The following is a 21408-nucleotide window of genomic DNA, read 5'->3' as shown; positions in this document are numbered from 1 at the left end:
TTGGGACATTTTAGTTGACGTGTTGTTTGAACCATGGTGAACACAGAAATATTTTTTGCTGTTCACTTCGGGGATAAGCTGGATTGCTAGCCAGCTCAAGAAGAAATTAGCACATTGAAACTTGAAAGGACATTTTAACACATCATTTTTGCTGTGTTTTTTGAATTTTACAAAATGATAGATCAATTGGTTACCACCGATGACAGTGCTCCGCATTAAAACTCAAGTTTTCTATGTCTGTGGCCAAATTTTGTATCTTCAAAATTTCAAGTTGGATAGTGTGTCTTATGTGCTCGTGCACATGCAGTCCGCTTGAATTAAGTTGGGTAGAATAGGTTACACATAGGAAGCTCTGTTGTTCTGTTATGACCTTTATGAACTAGATGATTCCCCGCGCGTTGCTGCGGGATATTAGTATGCAATGCTCATAATTCACGCGGTGCATTCTTAGAGGACACATAGAAAATGTGGAAATTCCATTCTACTTTAGACATACATATTAAAATAACCAATGTAAGTAAACTTGGTATATTGTAGAAAGAAGATATATATAGTTGCAATCCAAAAGGAATATAGTTTACTTCTCTTGCAATTATCCAGAGTTGATTGTACTACCAACAAATGTACAACAAAACATGATGGCGAGACTTTAATAAACTAAATAGGATAACCAAATTCCATATTACCATATATACAAATCAATTTACAACAAACGACCGAAACAATAAAAATACTTTTACTGGCCTGAAAGACAACCTGCACATACCCAAAAATACACCATGTGTTGGCAAGTCTGTAAGCACGATCTTTGTTTACCAGTTTTAGCATCACATGTATATGTTATATGTTACTCTCAAGGAGAAATAGGGTAGCTTAAAACAAAGAAAGATGAACTTAGTACACAAATGTAAGAATAACATAACCATAAATTGGAAGAATAAGAATGTGGTCATAGTACAATTGGTAGTGTGTGTATTAGCGCTGTGAAAAAACTTTTGCAATTGCAAGCTTCTTGAATATATGCATCAGACTAAAAAATCCTAGATGACAATAGTACATACTAAGCAAGATGGCTAACCTGCTTTGATTTTAATCAGACAACTCGTTGATGGACATCAGAAAAGAATACACACCGAGAACAGAATCTGCACAGAGGACAGGAAAAGCAATAGTAGAAGTATAGATCAGAGCTTCTCTTCTCAAAAAAATTAGTAACTGTATGGTCATGAACCGTGGCAGTACTGATCACTTAAAACCAAATCTCCAATTGGCAATGGTTTAAGATCAAGCACAAATTACATAAATAAACAAAATGACTTTGAGACTCAATAAAGTTACAGTGATCAAGGATTAAGGAACTGAAATGAATGATGAATTTGGTTCGATGCATATATTATTGCAAATGATAGAGGACTATAGTGCTGATAACCTGCTGATATATTGAGTTTGGGAAATACTTATATGATAACACACGCGTGTGACTCATAATTCCAACTTCGATTCGTCTCTGAAAAAACTCAAGGAAGGCGCAAGAAAACTAATTTACAGTCAAGTGCAGGATACAATAAAGAAGCATCAGAGTAGAGGAAGTCGGGTAGGAGGGATCTGGAAGAAACTGGTATGGAAAGGGGATTGGAACAGGTCGCAACCAACGACAATGACTGCAGATGTGGCTACGACGTGCGGCACCAACAGGCTATGCGTTTCAACAACAGAGACTTCAGATTCATCCCATCAATCTCACTGGCTTTCCTGGTATATGGCCAATTGGTGCCTCACTATTGACCCTCTTTGGATTGTTGTCCTCGTCTCCCTTATGTTCCCCAAGGAAGATCTGCATCCAAGTTGCGCCTAAACAAAATCCACCTGTTAATCTCCCTCCTCGATCTGCGGAGAGCTCGGGTGACCGATAGTGGAATCCTCACGGCCTACTCCTCCTAGCCTCTTTCTTGAACTCCTGAGATGAGACCGACCGGGGACCTGTAGTATACAGCAAGGTAGAACCGATGAGCCACCCACAATGAATCGGGATACTCCTCCATGAGGAGGAAGAATGAAATTCATCTGCTTCTTTGCTGCAAAGAGGTAATGGGAGGTAGAAGAATGGCATTCAGTGGAGAAGGTGAAGAGGGAGACGGGAATCAATTGTGGGAGAGTAATTAGCGTCAAGAATATGGAGAGTTTCCGTGGAGAAAGATTGGAGGCGATCCGACCCATAGAGCTGTCGGACGCGAGCTGACGGTGGTTGGAGTCGCAGGAGGGCCCTCATGCGGTGAGGAGAAGTTTCTTCTTTTTTCTGAGAGAAAGGGCTTGGTTATATTTTTTTCTGTATCAGAGAGAGGGCTCGGTCGCTAATGTATGGTTGGAAAGAGAAAGGGACGGTCCAAACTGGACGAATGACATGCATGTACATGTTCAGTTTTGCTTACCTGGCTAGATTGCTGACGTGGGATGGGTGCATGTCTAGGAAATGAAGTAATACATGTGTGGGGCTTGTGTGGTGAGGTGGATAGCTTGCATGTTAAGATAAATAGGTTAGGGGGATGAATCTCTTAGGTATATAAGATTACCACTCTAAATTATGTGTCAATTAAATTCCCTTTATTGTGCATTTGTGTTATGGCATGCAACTTACAACTATGCAATATTCTGAATAACAATTACCAGACACCCTATCTCTTAGTATATCATAAATGCACTTTACATGGCCTTGTACATAACTGAAGTCCTTAACTGCCATTTAATTATATACTTATCCATACACCGAGTAATTAGGCAAATAATACGTTTTGCTATATATAGCATGAAACTGCCAACAGTCGACTATGACATCAGTAGTGAAGGTGGAGAATTTACTACAATCCATAGTGGGCTTGATAAATTCATTATATTAGATATTTAGTGATCTGATTTGTGGTGAGGAAAACAGATTTTGACTGTTAAATGACCATGGTAAACATTTATCGTCCATTGAATTGTATGAACTCAACTCGTACTGGCCTTCTCTCCATTAGTGTGGTAGAGCACCTTTTTCATGGCCTCTTCTTCCTCTACTATAGCTGCCGGGACAAGCAACGGTGTTGGTGCTAGCGGGTTTAGCTGATTCTCCAACTTCCTAATTTTCTTCTCCATGGTCGTACTTCTGCAAGGGTTCAAGGCACTATTTGATAAGCCGTGTAGCATACCATCGGCGCGCATGTGCGACCATCGCATTCGGCTCCTGCCAGGAACATCCCCTATTGCAGTTCACCTATACTGTTACCCTGAGTTCTAGAAGGATGAGATTGAACGCCAATGCGAGGATATGCTCCAACAAGGTATCATCTGAGAAAGTAACCTTGAATTTTCTTCCCCGGCGATTGTTGTTAAGAAACTGGATGGCACATGGTGGTTTTGTGTGGACTACCACCAACTTAATGATGGTATTTGTCGGTGTCAAAACTGGTAGACCTCGGGGTAGGGGGTCCCGAGATGTGGATCTCGGTCAGATGGTAACAAGAACAAATAGATGATGTTTTACCCAGGTTCGGGCCCTCTTGATGTAGGTAAAACCCTACGTCCTGTTCTTGTTTATATTAGTGGAGAGGTATCAAGTACAGAGTTGATCTACCTCGAGATCGTAATATGTGGTCTAATTCTAGAGCTAGGTGAATGATATTGTGTTGATATCCCCTCTACGGGCTAAACCCTATGACTTGTATACACGCCAGGGAGGGTATCTAGGGTTACAAGGTCGGTATCTAGGAGCAAGGCGGCAGGAGAGCTCTTGGAGTATACGTCAAGTCTACGATGGAGGTAGTCTTGATCACGCCTCCTGCATACGGCCTCCGGAGTCTGTCTTGACCATGAATGAGGGTCCATCGGCCCAACCCAAGGATCATGGGCCGACTAGGTTAGCATCCTCAATCCAGGACACCGCCAGTAGCCCCCGAGGACACCGCCAGTAGCCCCCGAACTGGTCTTCTATGCCGAGGATGACCTTCCTGACGATAACAACCCCGGATCCGGAGTCCTTGGCTCGACAGACGAGTTCCTTCTTATAATTCTCGGACCACTCCTTCTAAAGGAGCGATGCCAACAGAGGCTCACCCGAGCTTGTACTAGCATGTATGGTGGCTAACATACGCAAATGAGAGCGAGAAGAGAAGGCAAAGGCACGATCGAGCAACTGTGATCAAGAAGTGATCCTAGAACAACCAAGACTATGAGTGTTACATATCATCAAGTGCATGCACGAGCCAAGCCAAGATGTCCACCTTTCGCTCGCATCACAGCCATTACAAGTTCTTGGTGATGCCTTTTGGCCTCTCACCAACACACAAGTCACGCTCCAAGCTTTGATGAATGTTTTTCTTTGTCCTTTTCTTCAGAAATTTGTACACGTTTCCTTTGATGATATTTTGATCTGCAGCAAGTCTTGGACAGAATACCTTCGTCATCTGTGTGTTGTCTTGCTTTTCCTCCAGCAATGTCAGTTATTCCTGAAGCATTCCAAGTGCTTCTTTGGTGAGCGCAAGGTGGCCTATTTGGACCATATCATCTCAGCAAACGGCGTCGCTATGGACCTTACTGAGGTGGAAGCGGTGGAGGCATGGTCAAAACCACGAAGTGTCCGTGCCCTTCGCGGGTTCCTTGGGCTTAATGGGTATTATCACAAGTTCATCTAGGAGCACGGTGTGCTCTCAGCTCCATCGACCAAGCTCGTCAAGAAAGAAGGTTTTATGTGGTCCTCAGGGGCCAATGCGGCCTTTTGCACGCTCAAGCAGGGCCTCGCAGCAGCACCTGTGTTGCAGCTACCACACTTTGACTCTCCGTTCTTGGTGGATTGTGATGCATCTGGCACGGACTTTGAAGCCCTGGTACACCAAGGGGCATACCTCTTGCTTTCTTCAGCAGGGCGGTGGCACATGCCATGCCAAGCTAGTAGCTTGTGAGAGTAAGCTGATTGGATTGGTGAAAGTTTAGTGACGTTGGAGTCTGTACTTGTGGGGCCGGAGCATCAAAATAAGAACGAACCACTGTAACCCGAAGTACTTGATTGACCAACACCTTCCCACCATTTCGCGACATTAATGGGTAAGCAAGCTGCTGGGATATGACTTCACTATGGAGTATCTACCAAGCCGTCAAAATACAGTGGCTGATGCTCTCTCCAGGCGTGAGCTAGGGCTGTCTTTGCTCTCATGTCCTCAGTTTCAACCTTTTGATGATCCGCACCAAGAAATTGACACTACTGCAGACCTTACAACACGAAGTGACTCCATTGAAGCAGGGATGGCTGCAGGGCTCGGAGCGTCACCGATGACCTCATTCTCCATAAAGGACGAGTCTACGTCACACTGACCTCACTTTGCCTTCTTGCATTCTTGGCAGATGCCCATGACTTAGGTCATGAGGGTGTTCGAAAGACACTTCCCGGTTGAGTGACAATTTTTACATCCCTCCCATGCAAGCGGTGGTGGAGGAGATTGTGCGGTGTTTTGTCGTGTGCCAACGCAACAAGACTGGGCATTTGCATCTCCGTGGCCTTCTCCAACCCCTTCTGGCCCCTCAGCATGTTTGGATAGACATTTCCATGGACTTTGTGGAGGGCCCTCGGACGGTTGGTGGTAAGTCGGTCATCTTGATTGTTGTCGACGGTTTCTCGAAATATAGCCACTTCATTGCTTTGGGACATTCATACTTTGCTAGCTCTGTTGCCAAGGCCTTCTTTGCTAACATAGTCCGTCTTCATGGATTTCTGTCGTCCATTGTCAGTGATCGCGACCCAGTATTTACCAGCGATTTTTGGACCAAGATTGTACGTCTTGCTGGCGTCAAACTACAACTCAGTTATGCATTTCACCCCCAAACTGATGGACAAACAGAAGTATGTTTGTAACCACAATACTAACAGTTGGGCCTTAGGTAGGCACATGGCTAGCTGACGGGTGCACACGGGCGTCTTCACCTCAGGATCCGTAGATGGAGGTGGGGAGGCGGGGATGGTGCCGGAGAGTTGGCCGCTTGATGGTGATATAGGCGGCGGGCCATGTAGGACCCACAGGCAGACATGGGAGGGAGTGAGGGGAAAGAGGAGAGGGGCAGTGGGGGCCGGAACGGATGAAGAAACAGCTCCTAAGAGCCCGTGAGATCAGGTGGTTTGCAAGAGGAGAGGGGAGATCGTGGGTGGGCGTCACCGCGAGGAGGGTATCAGTGGTGATGGCGGAGATGGAGGCATGGGATGTGTGTGCGTGGCTCACTCTATTTTTTCTCTTCGCCATGCGAAGGAAGCATAGGCGTGAGAGGGAAGCATAGTAGGGAGATATATTTCTGCCAATGGCACATAAACTCATATGTTTGCAACTTGCCCTGGGGACCCACCGGGAGGCCCACTGCTTCCACGAGGAAATTTACGGACGGGTCCCAGGGGTCTTGGTGCTCAGGGCTTGTCCATCCACCAAGGCCCCGAGCCGTGCCAACCGGTGCCTGTCTTCGGTACGTGATCGTGACCCGCCTTATCCATCTTGAGAGAGGTGCCTGCCCCTGTACTGCTGACATATATATAACAATACTTTAGGACAAATTAGGACATATTGGGGATGTGACGTATTTGGACAAATATTTCCTACCACCCGGTGGTAGTTACCCTCACATGAGTTTTGTTATCCCTCTGTTCCTAAATACAAGTCTTTTTAGACATTTCAAATAGACTACAACATGCGGATGTATGTAGACATATTTTAGAGTATAGATTCATTTATTTTGCTCCGTATGTAGTCACTTGTTGAAATCTCTAGAAAGACTTATATTTGGAAACGGAGGGAGTATGTTGTATGTAGTATATGTTAAAACCGAGAGTATGTACGTGTAGTATGTAGTATGTATAACAATATTTTGGTCGTATGGACAATTTATTAGTATTATCTTTTTATACTTACAAATATGAAAGTATTTTCAAAATAAACTAAAAAGTATGGACTGACATGCAAGTTTTTCATAGATCTCGCTTTGAAAAATCTTAGATATACTAGTATATAAACATACTGAGAATGATAAAGTACTCCCTCCGTTCACTTTTATAAGTCATTTCAGACAACTGAAAATAGGCTGTTTTACATGTTGTCTCAAATGTCTTCAAGGACTTATAAAAGTGAACAGAGGGAGTAGTATATATACTATCACACGCTAGTATTTAAGATGTGAGGGTAACTACCACCGGGTGGTAGGATGTATACTTTTGACATTCTATTTTTTGAGTCTTAGAAATGTTGCACAGAAGGTAAAAAACAGGGACAGTGAACCGTTACTTTTTGCACCTATCCAGATGTGTAATGATATGAGAATATGGATGCTTTGATGTCCATTTTATTGCTGAATGTATGTCTTGCTGTATTGACCTCACTTTTCCATGCTCCATAATATCACTATCTCATTGTGATCCGGCATTACCTTGATATTTTGATGATGACCTTTTCAAAACGAACCAATTAAGACTAATCTGGCTTTTGTCTGATTTTCCCACGTGTTTCTTTCAGCTGGGGACTGTGTGCTAATGAGATCAGCTGATACATCAAAGCCACCATATGTGGCAAAAGTTGAGTCCATTGAGGCAGCAGGGTCTCGAGGCACAAATGTGAGAGTACGGGTTCGATGGTACTATCGTCCAGAAGAATCCATTGGTGGGAGGCGACCATTTCATGGTTCCAAAGAGGTATTCCTCTCTGACCACTATGATGTACAGAGTGCTGACACAATAGAGGGAAAATGCAATGTCCACAGCTTCCGTAGCTACACAAAGCTTGATTCTGTGAATGCCGAGGACTTCTTCTGTCGCTTTGACTACAAATCAGCATCTGGCAGTTTCGTGCCCGACCGTATAGCTGTGTAAGAATCCAATGCAACCTCTAATGTTTTATTGTTGGTAGATGGATACTCAATGCACTGTGTAATTTAGTTTTTTGGCATGACAGTTCATTATATAAGTGATGCATTCCTAACTTTACGATGATATTGACTATAAATAGTTTTCCTAGTTTTGTTCATGAATGATGTCTATATTTATCCCAAAGGTTATCAAGTTTGTACCCTTGATGATATGATGATAATTTTTTGCATATTCACAACCCATCTATTGGCCTGTTTTAGTTATTTTCCTAAAGAGGCAACACAACTATTTTCTTGCATGTAAGGCAATAGGAAGGGACATAAAAAAAATGCAAGGTTTATGTCAACAGTTGTTGGCATTTCATGTGTTGGGCTCGTGGTACACAATGCATGCTTTAGCATGTGTATCAGGCTTATATTGTCCACAATCGAAGAGTAATCCCTTGTTTGCTATAGCAGCTATATTTGGGAAAAAGTTGTTGCTGTTTGTTGTCCCATTAAATCGTGCTTCTTGTTTTATAATATTTGATCAAAGTCTATTTTCTTCCACTCTTGTATGTAATCTCAATCAAATCCCTCTTTCTTGCTAGGCTTTGCGTGCCTCCCTTATTTGCATGTTCGATTTCTGTACAGTCTTTGAATCAGAATCTCTTGTTTACTGTTATTATCGTGTCTTTCTCTACAATGTGACAGGTTTTGCAAGTGTGAGATGCCGTACAATCCTGATGACCTTATGATCCAATGTGAGGAATGCTCTGACTGGTGAGTAAATCGTATATTTGAAAAATACTCCCTCTGTAAAGAAATACTCCATCCGTTCCGAATTACTCGTCGCAGAAATGGATGTATCTAGATGTATTTTAGTTCTAGATACATTCATTTCTGCGACGAGTAATTTGGAACGGAGGGAGTATAAGAGTGTTTGGATCACTACTTTAGTGATCTAAACGCTCTTATATTTCTTTACGGAGGTAGTACAAATTAACTTTTCAAAGTCACGGGTGTCGGTTCCTCTGGTTCATTTTGTATCATTCTGTTGCGGTTCATTTTGAAAAGGTCATCATCACCTTGATACTTTGATGATGACCTCCATTCCATGTGTATTTTGTATAATTGGTTCATGATGACATAGTTATACCTTTTCCGCTCTGGTGCATTTTATATCATTCTGTTTTGTGTACAAATGGAGGTGTGTGTCTTGTCTTTTTGATATTAGACATGAGGTATAAAAGGTAGGCGATAAATCATTGTTTCAAGTAGAGCTGAACTGCAGCTAATCGTAGAGACAACATGTAGGCTTACAGGTGATCAGGTTGGGTTGGTACAGGTGATCAACTGCAAATTATGTATAGAAAAATGGCTGGGTTGGTACAGGCGATTAGCTGCAAATTATGTACAGAAATTTTTGCCAGCATATACCCTGTACCACACAGTTCCTTGACAAATAAGAATGACAGTAAACAAGTGACAGAGACTAACTTTGAGATAATTAACATAAACTGGGCATAAACATAGCAAATTCGACTCAACAGACAGCACCAGCAAACCAGCTGTAGTTTAGCACACACGACAGCATTGACAAGTCTGACTTAACACTTCAGTTTGATAAAACGAAATAGAAGAAGACAAGCAGCAGGAAGCGCACTGGATCAGTAGTGTTGCGCCGCTGCCATCTGCCAATCTCCCATCTTCTAAACTTCAAGCTTTATTGCTTATTCTTCAACCTTCATGGATGATTTACTTGCAGCACAGCTTGCTTATCTCACCTATATTCTTATGAGGATTACACCTGCAAACATGAAAGTGCTTGTGCAAAGCAGATGTACCATTGATGATCGGATGAGTGGCGATGTCGGTCTCGCAGTAGTTGCATTTTGCCTTCTGCAAACACCATCAACCTTGATCTTCTTGAAATGGTTACACATCTCTGATCTTGCAGCCATATGCTTTCAAGCCTCCTTATTTCACCCTCCTTGTCCATGGGAACAATAGCATGAGACTCCTATCTCGGAAGACATCTAGAACACAAAGCAAACCTTGATTCAGACAAGGACGGTACACATCACAACTAGGATCAAATCATGAACTTGGATCTGGATGGAATCAAGAATATGACCGAATATAATTCAACTACTTATGTTGCAGGCAAGCAGCAGCGTTCGATACAGAATCCGTCCAGCCACTTGCCATGGCTTGCAGCAGCCAACTTTCTTCTTCCTGTGCGGAAATGGACCTGATGTTGTCGCGGCCCGGGGCCAGGGATTTGGGCGGGCAGGCGGCGCAGTGATGCATCGGGCTGCAGTGATTCACAACTCATATACAGTGCTTGGGAGACAAGAAATCAAGCGGCCATGGAAGGTACAGATCACGCACGCGAGACTTGCGGTCTTGGGGAGGGCAAGGATTGATCTGTGCTGTGATTTTGGGAGGAGGCGATTTGGGACGAGCAGCGTTTTGGAAGGAGGCGGCGCCAGTTCTGTGGGGTGCGGCAGCTGGGAAGAGAGGAATTAGGGGTAGGGCGTCGGTGCTTCGGTCAGTTTGATGGACCGAGGGTACATACCGAAATCACCGAACTTAATTTGGTTTTTAAAAATTGCTAACCAAGCTCAGTACCAAAGGTTTCGGTTTCGGTCACTTCGGCTTTGGTCCAGGTTAAATTGGTTTTGGGTTATATGCCCACCCCTAGGTGCAACTCTATTTTTGCCACACTTTCTCTCCCCTTGATGGTCAATAGCCCCAAATACCAAAAACGACATTCTGATTTTTCTTTATATTAGGACCCTGAACTGTGCTTCGGCTCAAATTCTGGAGCTGCATGTGATTTAATGATTTTATAGTTTCTGGCTCACATATAGGGAATTTTGGAGAGTGATTACAAACTATTAGCTGAAATATCTGACCCCATTGCGCCTAACTGAATTATTAAACGAGCTTATGTGATTCTATTTTCCATGTCCATGTTTCCATAACTCAGGGTATGTTTCCATAACAAGCATGAGTCAGCAGCATGTGCATTCATTTTCCTGTGAGGTACTATTGTTTTTGTATTTAGATCCAGAATTTAATTTATTTAATTGGTGACATTGCATAAATTAATGCCTTGACTCTATAACCTTCTGTCAACAAGTCCTTACACTGCTTGCGAGTGCATGTTAAGCTAATTGTTAGTGTTTGTCTATTCTAAATGGTGGCAAAAAGCAAGTAGTCAATCGGGACATATAGAATGATATTTTTTTTTGTAGTTTTAATGTGCAGAGTATGCCTGGTTAGTTCTTGAATAGTGTGTGTACATAAATAGGGTGCACCATAATTTTTTGTTTGTTCAAACAAATATGTTTTCTTTTCCATCTATTCCGGTCTCTGTTGGTGCATCTGTGCGTGCTAAGTAATCATCTGCCTCCAGGAATTCGAGTCCCTTTGAACTTGAGGTTATAACTGCTGCTTTTGTTTTTCAGGTTTCACCCTTCTTGTATTGGAATGACCATTAAAGAAGCAAAGAAACGAGAACACTTTTTCTGCCAGAGCTGTACTGCTGAAAATGGGAAGACAACTGAGAATTTTCATGAAGCCACGGCAGAGTCAGAAGAAAAGGTAACTATGACACTTGCTTTATTATCGCTGGTGTTTTGTCTGGTTTGTTATCTGAAATGATGATAAACAAATATGAATTATGCAAATTTAGTTCGTATTAGTGAAAACTGAGAATGCACATAATCTGTGACAATGTTAAAGCATGGTTAGCTTAATTATGAAAGGAGAGGTCTGTTCTGCAGTCAAACTGGTTGTCACGGGCTGGGGTTGGATTGGACCGGAGGTTGTAGTCGTGGGAGGTCGGAGGACGAGGGCGAAACTCTCGTCGGCCTATGGTTGGAGAAAGAGGTGAGGAGGGGGTGCCGCGCGCAGGTGCACGAGGTGAGAAGATAGATTATTTTCTGGTTGTTTTTCTCGATCCCATAGGGGTGGCTATAAGTAGCCTATTACAATGACGTGACAGACTCCTGGCTGTAAGTGGCCTATTACAATGACGTGACAGACTCCAACTCTAATTGGGTGTTGGCAGGGTAACCTTCTTCGGGACTAAACCTTTCCAACTAAGACCCAGACTCTTTAACCTAAATCTAGGACTCTATAATTAAACTGGAACAGAACTAGGGTGGTGCAGGGCCCTTGCGCCTATAAGTCTGGCCCCACATGACATCTCCCCCTCCATTCTGAAACAGCTTGTCCTCGAGCTGGAAACTTGGATAACGGTCGCGGAAGGCTGGGACATCCTCCCAAGAAGCAGCAGACGCAGGCTGTCCCTCCCATTGAATCAGCACCTGCTGTATACCGCGAGCAATACGAGCACGCAATGCCTGGACGGGAGTTGGATGTACTCGACCCTGAAACAGCGGAGGGAGCATGGGCGGACCTTCAGGAGGCGGACCATGGTATTTCTTCAGTACCCCGACATGGAAGACATTATGAATGCGGGTGCGAGGGGGTAACTCCAGATGGTAAGCAACTGTATCAATTTTAGCGAGGACCTTGAAAGGCCCATAGTATTTGGGTGCCAATTTGCCTTTTGCGCCTGTTCCGAGGAATGCCGCTGGGCGGTGCTGCAGACGGAGCCAAGCCCACTCCCCAACATCAAAGGAAAGGGCCCGATGCTTGTCATCATAGTAATGCTTGTACTGCTGTGCTGCTTGAAGGACACGCTTGCGGACATCTATTAAGAACTGGTCGCGGTCGATGATCTGCCGTTCTACCGCCTGATTGCGAATTTCGCCCGGAGTATAGTCCCGGAGAGACGGGGGGTCCTGTCCATAAACCACCTTGAAAGGTGTGTCCTTCAACGCTGAATGATATGAAGTGTTGTAGCAGAACTCGGCCCACGGCAACCATTGGAGCCACTGGCGTGGGCGATCCCCAGTGATGCAACGAAGGTACATAGTGATGACGCGATTCACTGCCTCCGATTGTCCATCTGACTGCGGGTGGAAGGCAGAACTCATGTGAGCCACAGCCAGGACCTCCGCTACCAGCTGTGACGAGGGCGGCACATAAGCCTGCTGCTGAAAGGTAACAATGCCATCGACTAGAGCCCAAGGCAGCCCCAACTCGCCAGACTCCAGTTGTTCCCTCAATGTAACAAGCGCCGGGTCTGTGTGTGCAGCCTGCCGGAGGGCTTCAAATAGATCAAAAGAAGTCCCCTGGATGGCACAGGCGTGGCTTGTAGGAACATCATGGCGAGAGAGCGCGTCGGCGACGATGTTGTGGCGGCCTGGTTTGTATTCCACGGTGAAGTCAAAGCCCAAGAGCTTGCCCACCCAATGATGTTGTGGTATTGTGCAAGGCGTTGGTCCAGCAGAAACTTGAGACTGTAGTGGTCAGTTTTGACGACGAAGGCGCGGCCCCAGAGGTATGGCCGCCAATGGCGCACGGCTTGAACTAGACCAATGAGCTCCCGCTCGTAAGCGGCTAGAGAGGCATGTCGAGGAGCTATGGTTTTGCTAAAATAGGCAATTGGCCCGCCATCTTGATGCAGTACCGCACCGAAACCAGACCCAGATGCATCACACTCCACAATAAACGGAACTGCAAAGTCCGGTAGCTGGAGCACCGGTGCGGTGGTGAGTGCAGTCTTGAGAGTGTCGAACGCGGTGACTGCCTCAGATGTGCAGGGAAACCCATCTTTCTTGAGTAGCGCCGTGAGGGGTGCTGCAATGGTGCCAAAACCCCGGATGAATTTGCGGTAGTAGCCTGCAAGACCCAAGAAACCACGCACAACACGAACAGTGCGCGGAACTGGCCAGTCAACCACGGCGAGGACCTTATTGCTGTCCATGGCAACTCCTGCTGCAGAGATGACGTGCCCAAGGTAAGCCATGGATTCCTCCCCAAATGAGCACTTGGAACGCTTGAGGAAAAGCTGATGTGTGCGCATAGCCTCCAAGACGAGCTTGACATGACGAAGGTGATCCGACCAGGAGGAGCTGTATATCAAAATATCGTCAAAGAAAACAAGCACAAAGCGACGAAGGAAGGGACGGAGTACTTCGTTCATTAGTGCCTGGAATGTCGCTGGAGCATTTGTCAGACCAAATGCCATCACCACAAACTCGAAGAGACCCTCATGGGTGCGGAACGCCGTCTTGTGGATATCTTCAGGGGCCATCCGAACTTGGTGGTAGCCGGATCGGAGGTCCAGTTTTGTGAAAAAGCGGGCGCCTTTCAGCTCATCTAGTAGCTCATCGACGACTGGAATAGGAAACTTGTCCTTGATGGTGACAAGGTTGAGTCCACGGTAGTCGATACAGAAACACCAAGTACCATCATGCTTTCTGACGAGTAGGACGGGTGACGAAAACGCCGATGAACTACGGCGAATAAGGCCACGAGCCAGCATCTCAGCACATTGTCTCTCCAGTTCATCCTTCTGAATAGTCGGGTAGCGGTAAGGCCGTACGGCAACAGGCTGTGTCCCTGGAATAAGGTGAATATGATGGTCATGGGCGCGCGGCGGCGGCAATCCCTGGGGCTCGGCGAAGACGTCTGTGAATGCGGCCAGGAGGCTGTCGAGCAGGTCCTTGCTGTCGCACACATGTAAGTGGGCAAGCCGTCCTGGTGAGCCTAGTCCTGACCACTCCACGTGGTGATCCCTGTGCCAAAACGATATCCATTGGGTATTGAAATCCCATAGAATTGGCCCCAAGGTTTTGGGGAAGCGCGTGCCGAGGACGACGTCAAATCCGCCCAATGGTATGGCATGCAGGTCGACAATGAAGCGTTCCTTGTCAATCGTGATAGCAGCATGCTTGAGGAGTCCACGGCCGGTAACCTTATCACCATTAGCGACCGTGACGACGAGGCGGCGGTCGGAGGAGAAGGGCAGCCCCACGACAGTGGCCATCTCCTCGTGGATGAAGTTACGAGTGCTACCGGAATCAAGCTAGGCGACGAGGTCACGATCCCCGACACAAAGAGCGACCTGCATGGTGTCGCTGGTGGGAATCCCTGTGACAGCAAGAAGCGAGATTGTGGCCTCCTGGAAATCCGCTAGTGGCTCTTCTTCGTCGTCTGCTGACTGGATGTAGAAAAGACGTTTGCAGTGATGGCCCCGAACAAACTTATCGTCACAGTTGAAGCAAAGGCCTTTGGCGCGCCGGTCGTCCATCTTGGCCGGGGTGAGCTTTTTGAATACGAGCGGCGACGTGGAGCTGGAGGATTCAGACAATACCGCACCGGGGTTGGCCATGGGGCGAATTTGGCGGCTTGGCTGAGCGGCGGCGGCCGTGGCTCCGGTGACAATGTTGAGGTGCTCGAACGAAATTGCCAAGTCCATAGCCGCGTCTAGAGTCGCAGGTTTAAGGATCTCAACCTGAGTTTTCATGGGCTCGCCCAAATTGTTGGTGAAGATATCACGCTCCTCGGCATCGGCAATTGGGTGCACACGAGAGAGATTCTCGAGGAAACGCTTGGAGTACTCCGCCACGGTGCCGGAGCGGCAAGTGGAGATCAGCTCGCCAAAGGGGTTGGCGCGTGTCGGCAGTCTGAAGTGGTTAGAGATGAGTGTTTGAAACTCTCCCCAGGACTGGCCGCTGGCCCAACTTTACGTCTAGATGGCTGTACCATAAGGTGGCGACGTCAGTGAGGTGGTAGGAGGCGAGCCACGTCTTATCGGAATCCTGCGTCCGCTGGCCGAGGAAGGACAGGTTGCAGCGTGTCAACCACGGACGTGGGTCGCTCGCCCCGTCAAAGAGGGGGAAGTCGATTTTGTAGAGTCGCGGAGCACAATCGGATGGATCCGACAGGGCGGCCCTGTCCCCGGCGTTAGATGTAGCCGCAGGTGGCTGCATGAGCCCGAGGCCACCAAGTTGAGGCGTGCCCTTCCCTTCAAGCCGGAGGAGGGCCAGATTCCGCGAGCGCTGTTGCTGTGACGTATCGGCGAGCTGACCCTGGAGCTTCTGGAGCATCTCGGTGATGGACTTGAGGGTGGCGCGGTCCTCGGCGCGATCAGCCCGCGCGGTGTGATTTTCATCGGAGAGGCTGGTGAGAGTCGCGACCACAGCTTCATGGTCCCCCTGTTGTTTGGCAGCGAGTTCTTCTAGGGTTTGCGGAAGGGGCGGCGGAGGGGCCATGGCAGCCGCCGGTATCGAAGGTGAAGTTGATACCAAGTTGTCACGGGCTGGGGTTGGATTGGACCGGAGGTTGTAGTCGTGGGAGGTCGGAGGACGAGGGCGAAACTCTCGTCGGCCTATGGTTGGAGAAAGAGGTGAGGAGGGGGCGCCGAGGCGCAGGTGCACGAGGTGAGAAGATAGATTATTTTCTGGTTGTTTTTCTCGATCCCATAGGGGTGGCTATAAGTAGCCTATTACAATGACGTGACAGACTCCTGGCTGTAAGTAGCCTATTACAATGACGTGACAGACTCCAACTCTAATTGGGTGTTGGCAGGGTAACCTTCTTCGGGACTAAACCTTTCCAACTAAGACCCAGACTCTTTAACCTAAATCTAGGACTCTATAATTAAACTGGAACAGAACTAGGGTGGTGCAGGGTCCTTGCGCCTATAAGTCTGGCCCCACGTGACACTGGTACAATCATCGCACCAATTGGTACATAGTGAAATCCACTAGCAGTGCTTAAACTTTCGCGTTATGTTCGCACAGACACGGACATGGATTAGGAGCTCTCTGATGCCATGCACCCTGTATGAATAGTAAAATAAAAAAAATACTAAAAAAAATAAACAAATCCTAAAATTTGAGGATATCAAACCTGGCCGACCATTCTACTTCTGTGTGAAGTTTCATGAAGAAAAGACATCCATGGTATTCTCAGCAAAAAAGAGAGAAATTTCGATTATATGAATAGAACTGTTTGAATGAATCATAGGTCGGACTGTATTTTCTTACTAAGAATACCACGGATACCATTTCTTGACGAAACTTCGGACGTGAGTAGAATGAACGACCAGGCTTGATACCCCAAAATTTCAGTTTTATTTACTAGTATTTTTTTGATTTTACTGTTCATATAGGGTGCATGGCACCTGAGAGCTCCTATCCATTTTCGCACACAGACCCAATTACTTTAACACCGCAGTTTATTCTCCTTAAACTTTTAAAAAAAGAGGTGGGTCCTTGCCAAGAAAATAGAGGTTCACAGGGGGTCTACAAAGCATGCATTGCTGGCTCTGGCTGAATACATCATTCTTCTGATCTGATGAGCTCACACAATCAACACATTTGTTCTAATAGCCTCGTTCATCCAACTAACTGGCACGGGGTGACCCTTGCGACAATCGTTGCTACCTCTTCTGCCCTAGCCACCTGCAGCTCCACTCTGCTCCTAGCAATGCTGCTGTTATCCCCCTCGATGAAATGTTGCACCAAAGCGCTGTTGGCACGGACGGCTTTGGCCACATACATCATTCCTCAAACGCCTGAGCCTGCAGGAATTTGTCGTTTTTTGACGCGTAAAGGACCAACAGGTGCTTCCTGGGATGGCCATGACCTACACCGTTGGTGGGTGTGCATGAATATGAATCTTGCTCCTTGATTGCATTTCCATTGTCATAGTTGGCCGCGGATATTTTTCTTTTTTCATGCCTAGGTACCAACTACCACCAGCACGCTTTATTGATCCCATCCCCTAGCTCCAAGATTGTGCTCCTGGCTACGAGAAGATGGGGCTGATAAGTGGGCCCATGTGACTGGGATGCCAGGCTTGCAGAGTTAATACTTAATACTCAATGTACGCTGCCAGGTATGCTGCTATGGCAGCGGTGCTTGTTTTGGACCTGTGGTGGACCTCTTCAAAAGGGAACACAGCATGCATGTCACGACCTGTATACTGAAAGCTTGGGTGATCAGTTCAAAATAAATCAGGGATTACATATTCTTTGTTCATTTCTCAGGGTAAGGTTAAATCTAGTCTACCAAAATTCTTTATATAATCCTAAACTAGAACGGTTGGGCGCGCTTTGCTGCACCGTTGGTGTTGTTGGGTTTTCATAATTTTTGTTCTCCCTCTGTTTCAAAATATAAGGAGTATTAGTTTTTTGATAAGTCAAACCTTTTTAATTTTGACCAACTTTGTAGAGAAATATATCAATATACATAATATCATATTGGTATCATTAGATTTATCATGAAATGAATTCTCATATTTTATTTATTTATTATGGATGTTGATATTTTTGGCTTTGAACTTGGTTGAAGTTAAAAGAACTTTCACTTTTCAAAAAACTAATACACCTTATATTTTGGAACTAAGGGAGTATTTGGTTTGGTGAGTCGGGGAGACGATGGAGTGTTTTTTTATATTTATAGTGGTGTTTTGGTGGGCCTTCCGTGGTGTTACTCGGTGTTATCTGCTAATCGATCCATACTTATGTGTCGAAATTTTCTGCATGGGCGGCAGCCTGTACTATATTGGTGCTGCAGTATCACATTGGCACTTTTTTTTTCTAGGTGGTGAGAGGATGCGCGGGGTTGATATGTTTTTATAGGCCGGTTGTTGCTGATAGGTTTGAAAAATTGTTGACCCGCTCAAAGCCGTGAACCAAATCCAAAATTGAATACTTCAATTAAATGGGAGAGCTTCAAAATTAGGGTGCATAGTGAATTCAAATAGAATTTTATCCCAAATGATAAGTGTCACACGTAGGGCACGAAACAACATGGTCCAAACGCTTCCGTAGCCATCCATTTTACCACATCAAATAGATGACATCAGTGATTTTTTTTTGGTTTTCGGAGATAAAAGTATTTTTATCTCTTAAATAAAAAATCTGATTAAAAATTCATTTTTCATCATGAAATCTGTCTCGAAGAGATCTTCAAAACTAGATCCCATATAGATATGTTTTGATGATTTTTTCTAGCCAGAAGTTACCATGATGTTACACTGAAGTTGCCATACCGTTTACACTAAAGTTGCGATGATATGTTTCATCTAGTTTTTTTTCTAGATTGAAAGCTACCATTGTATTTTAACACTTTTTATAACATTTTTTTATTAATTGACCATGGCAATTTTAGTAATTAACCACGGTAAATTTAATTTGTGGATCATGATAATTTTTAGTAATTCGTCATGGCAAATTTAGTTTATAGATCATGAAAATTTTAGTATTTTGACCATGGCAATTCTAGTATTTTGACCATGGAATTTTTTTTTATGAACCATGGTAAATTTTAGTGCATGTATCATGGCAAATTTAAATAATTCATCATGGCAATTTTAGTTTTTGATCCGTGGCAAATTTGAGTCATTGACTATGCATTTTAAAGTAATTGACGACGGATTTCTTTTTAATTATGAACCATGTCAAAATTATTTCTTGGATCATGGCAAATTTTAATAGTTCTCCATGGCAATTTTAGTTTTTTAATCCCTTTTTTATAACTTGTCAAAATTTACTTTAAACATAGAAGAAAAAGTTGTTGAAACATATCATGGCAACTTCACACCATGACAATTTATGTGCAATAAAAATGGCAACTTTTGACCGCAAAAAATATCGTCGAAACATATCGATATGGGATCTATTTTCGAAGTCCTCGTGGCGACGGATTTAATGGTAAAAACGGATTTTCAATCGGATTTTTCATTTAAGAGATAAAACATTTTAAACTTTGAAAACCCAAAAGATTCTCGCTGGCATCATCTGTTTTTATTCCTATTTGCATGCATATGTGAAAGCAATAAAAATGCTGATGTGTCACAATGGGTAGTTAGAAGGGCGTTTGGCTCCTCCTTCAGCCCACACGTATGGATGGAATTGCTTCGTGTCACACGTGTGGCACTTATGAGGGTCCAATTTAATAGGAGAGGTCGTCGAGGAATTGTTGACCTGGTTAAAATTGGGTGATCCATTTTTCAAATTGAAGATCTCATGGTTGTGAGGCCTTAAAAATCAAGAAGAAGAATATATTTATAGATTTGTAATCCCGTGGTGGTTCACGACATAATGAAATCCAACAGGAAATCAACCCCATCCAAAGTTGAATGTGTTATCTGGTCTAGCATATGCATGAAATTCTCAAGTAAACAAGCTGCGATTATCATTCTTGGATAGCTGATCAATGCGCTCATAATTCATTTACACTAACATGTGCAGCTGGTGGAGTCGAAAAGGCGGAGAAGGTGATGGGCTGGATTAATTTGATGGAATTCCCACACGGATATACAAACTACATAGCCTTCTAGTATGAGGTCTGTGGTGATGTTTGTGGCAGTCTGTGACCCCTTCTAATGTCAGGCATGCAGTGTACATAACGTGCAACCTGAGATTGTTGTATTAGGAGAAAATAGAATTTGGACGCTAGTGTCAGAGTTTGAGCAGTATGGCACCATCAAGATCCCTTGTGATCTTCCCTCAAAAAAAAAAAGATCCCTTGTGATCCATTCTGCAATGGGGCCTGAACAGCCTTTTACGTTTGTGAGAGTCGAATCTTGTGTTGCCATGTGGAATGTTTGTCTTTGTTTCAGAGCAACTCGTGGTGCAGTATCTGTGTAGAAGGGGATCTGATTTTTAGCATTTGATTTAGCTGTGTAATTTTTATAGAACTATTGTCGCTTAAGATCGTTAATAAAGCTGGAAAAATTGGTCTCATAATGTTGACAAAGATTGGTAATAAAGCACACTCCACTACATATCAGAATGTTTGCGATTTTGTAACACTGGGTTTGTGAAACCTTATGGCACTGTAAGGTCTCTTTGTCAAATTTGTTTATATCAATAGCAATTCAACTATACATTTAAATAGTTGCAAAGTTTTGTTGCAAATATGCAATAATAAACTTGTTATTATTATTTTGTTATTTTTATGATTAAATTTATATTTTATGCTAAAATTGCGGTAGTTCCTGAAAACCTTAATGCATGTGTGGAATACTAAACATCAAATAGATCCTTAGTCAAGCCTATATACTACTCCCTTCGTAAACTAATATAAGAACGTTTAGAATACTAAAATAGTGATCTAAACGCTCTTATATTAGTTTACAGAGGGAGTAGCTTATATGTTGTTAATGATCTTATTTTCTTGGTCATGTGCATTGTTAATGTAACAAGGACATCAACAATAATGAGTACACATTATTAGGGTAACAATGGTGTTGAATAGACCCATTTTATGAAATACCGTGAGATCACAATGCAATATGTTGTCGGTATTTTCTCATAATTTGTCAATGTTTACTTGTGTGCTTAGACCACGAGAATATCACGGACTTAGATGATTTATTCAGGGACAATGATCAAACTTTACTTAGTAATTAGGTAATTATAAATATGGCTTCTAGGTACATTGAAAAGTATGTTGTTGTGCGGATCTGGCCATTTGACGATGGAGACATACACTCTAGGCCCGCTTATTATTTCGGTGCCTGCCAGACATTGTGACTATGGAGTTGTCACAATCTCACGGGGATATTGGTATACGAAAACAAGGAATATGTTTATATTCTGTGTTATAACTGCTATGATTCTCGAATTTGCTATAACAAAGGTTCAGAGAAAAACTCATGTGCACGTGTAGAGTTGTAGGA

The 21408-nt window shown here is 44.2% G+C and overlaps 1 protein-coding gene across 3 annotated transcripts in view; it reads left to right on the top strand.

Moving 5' to 3' along the window:
- LOC119354384 (chromatin remodeling protein SHL-like) overlaps positions 1 to 20511 on the top strand; it is a 21087-nt gene extending 576 nt beyond the window's left edge. Inside the window, exons 1-6 of one of the 3 annotated variants that reach the window (XM_037621117.1) lie at positions 998 to 3317; positions 7518 to 7866; positions 8560 to 8628; positions 11322 to 11457; positions 17617 to 17768; positions 19976 to 20511. In XM_037621117.1, the coding sequence (XP_037477014.1) occupies positions 3305 to 3317; positions 7518 to 7866; positions 8560 to 8628; positions 11322 to 11457; positions 17617 to 17733 (684 nt within the window). In that variant the 5' untranslated portion in view covers positions 998 to 3304 and the 3' untranslated portion in view covers positions 17734 to 17768; positions 19976 to 20511. Of the gene's footprint in view, positions 1 to 997; positions 3318 to 7517; positions 7867 to 8559; positions 8629 to 11321; positions 11458 to 17616; positions 17769 to 19975 lie in introns of those variants that run through there. The other 2 variants (XM_037621116.1, XM_037621118.1) reach the window with 2 other exon arrangements.
- The last annotated feature ends 897 nt before the right edge of the window (positions 20512 to 21408 follow it).

Source organism: Triticum dicoccoides, chromosome 2A (genome assembly GCF_002162155.2).
Source record: "Triticum dicoccoides isolate Atlit2015 ecotype Zavitan chromosome 2A, WEW_v2.0, whole genome shotgun sequence".
In the NCBI taxonomy this organism is placed as follows: domain Eukaryota; kingdom Viridiplantae; phylum Streptophyta; class Magnoliopsida; order Poales; family Poaceae; genus Triticum; species Triticum dicoccoides.
This window is presented reverse-complemented; position numbering and strand designations above follow the sequence as displayed.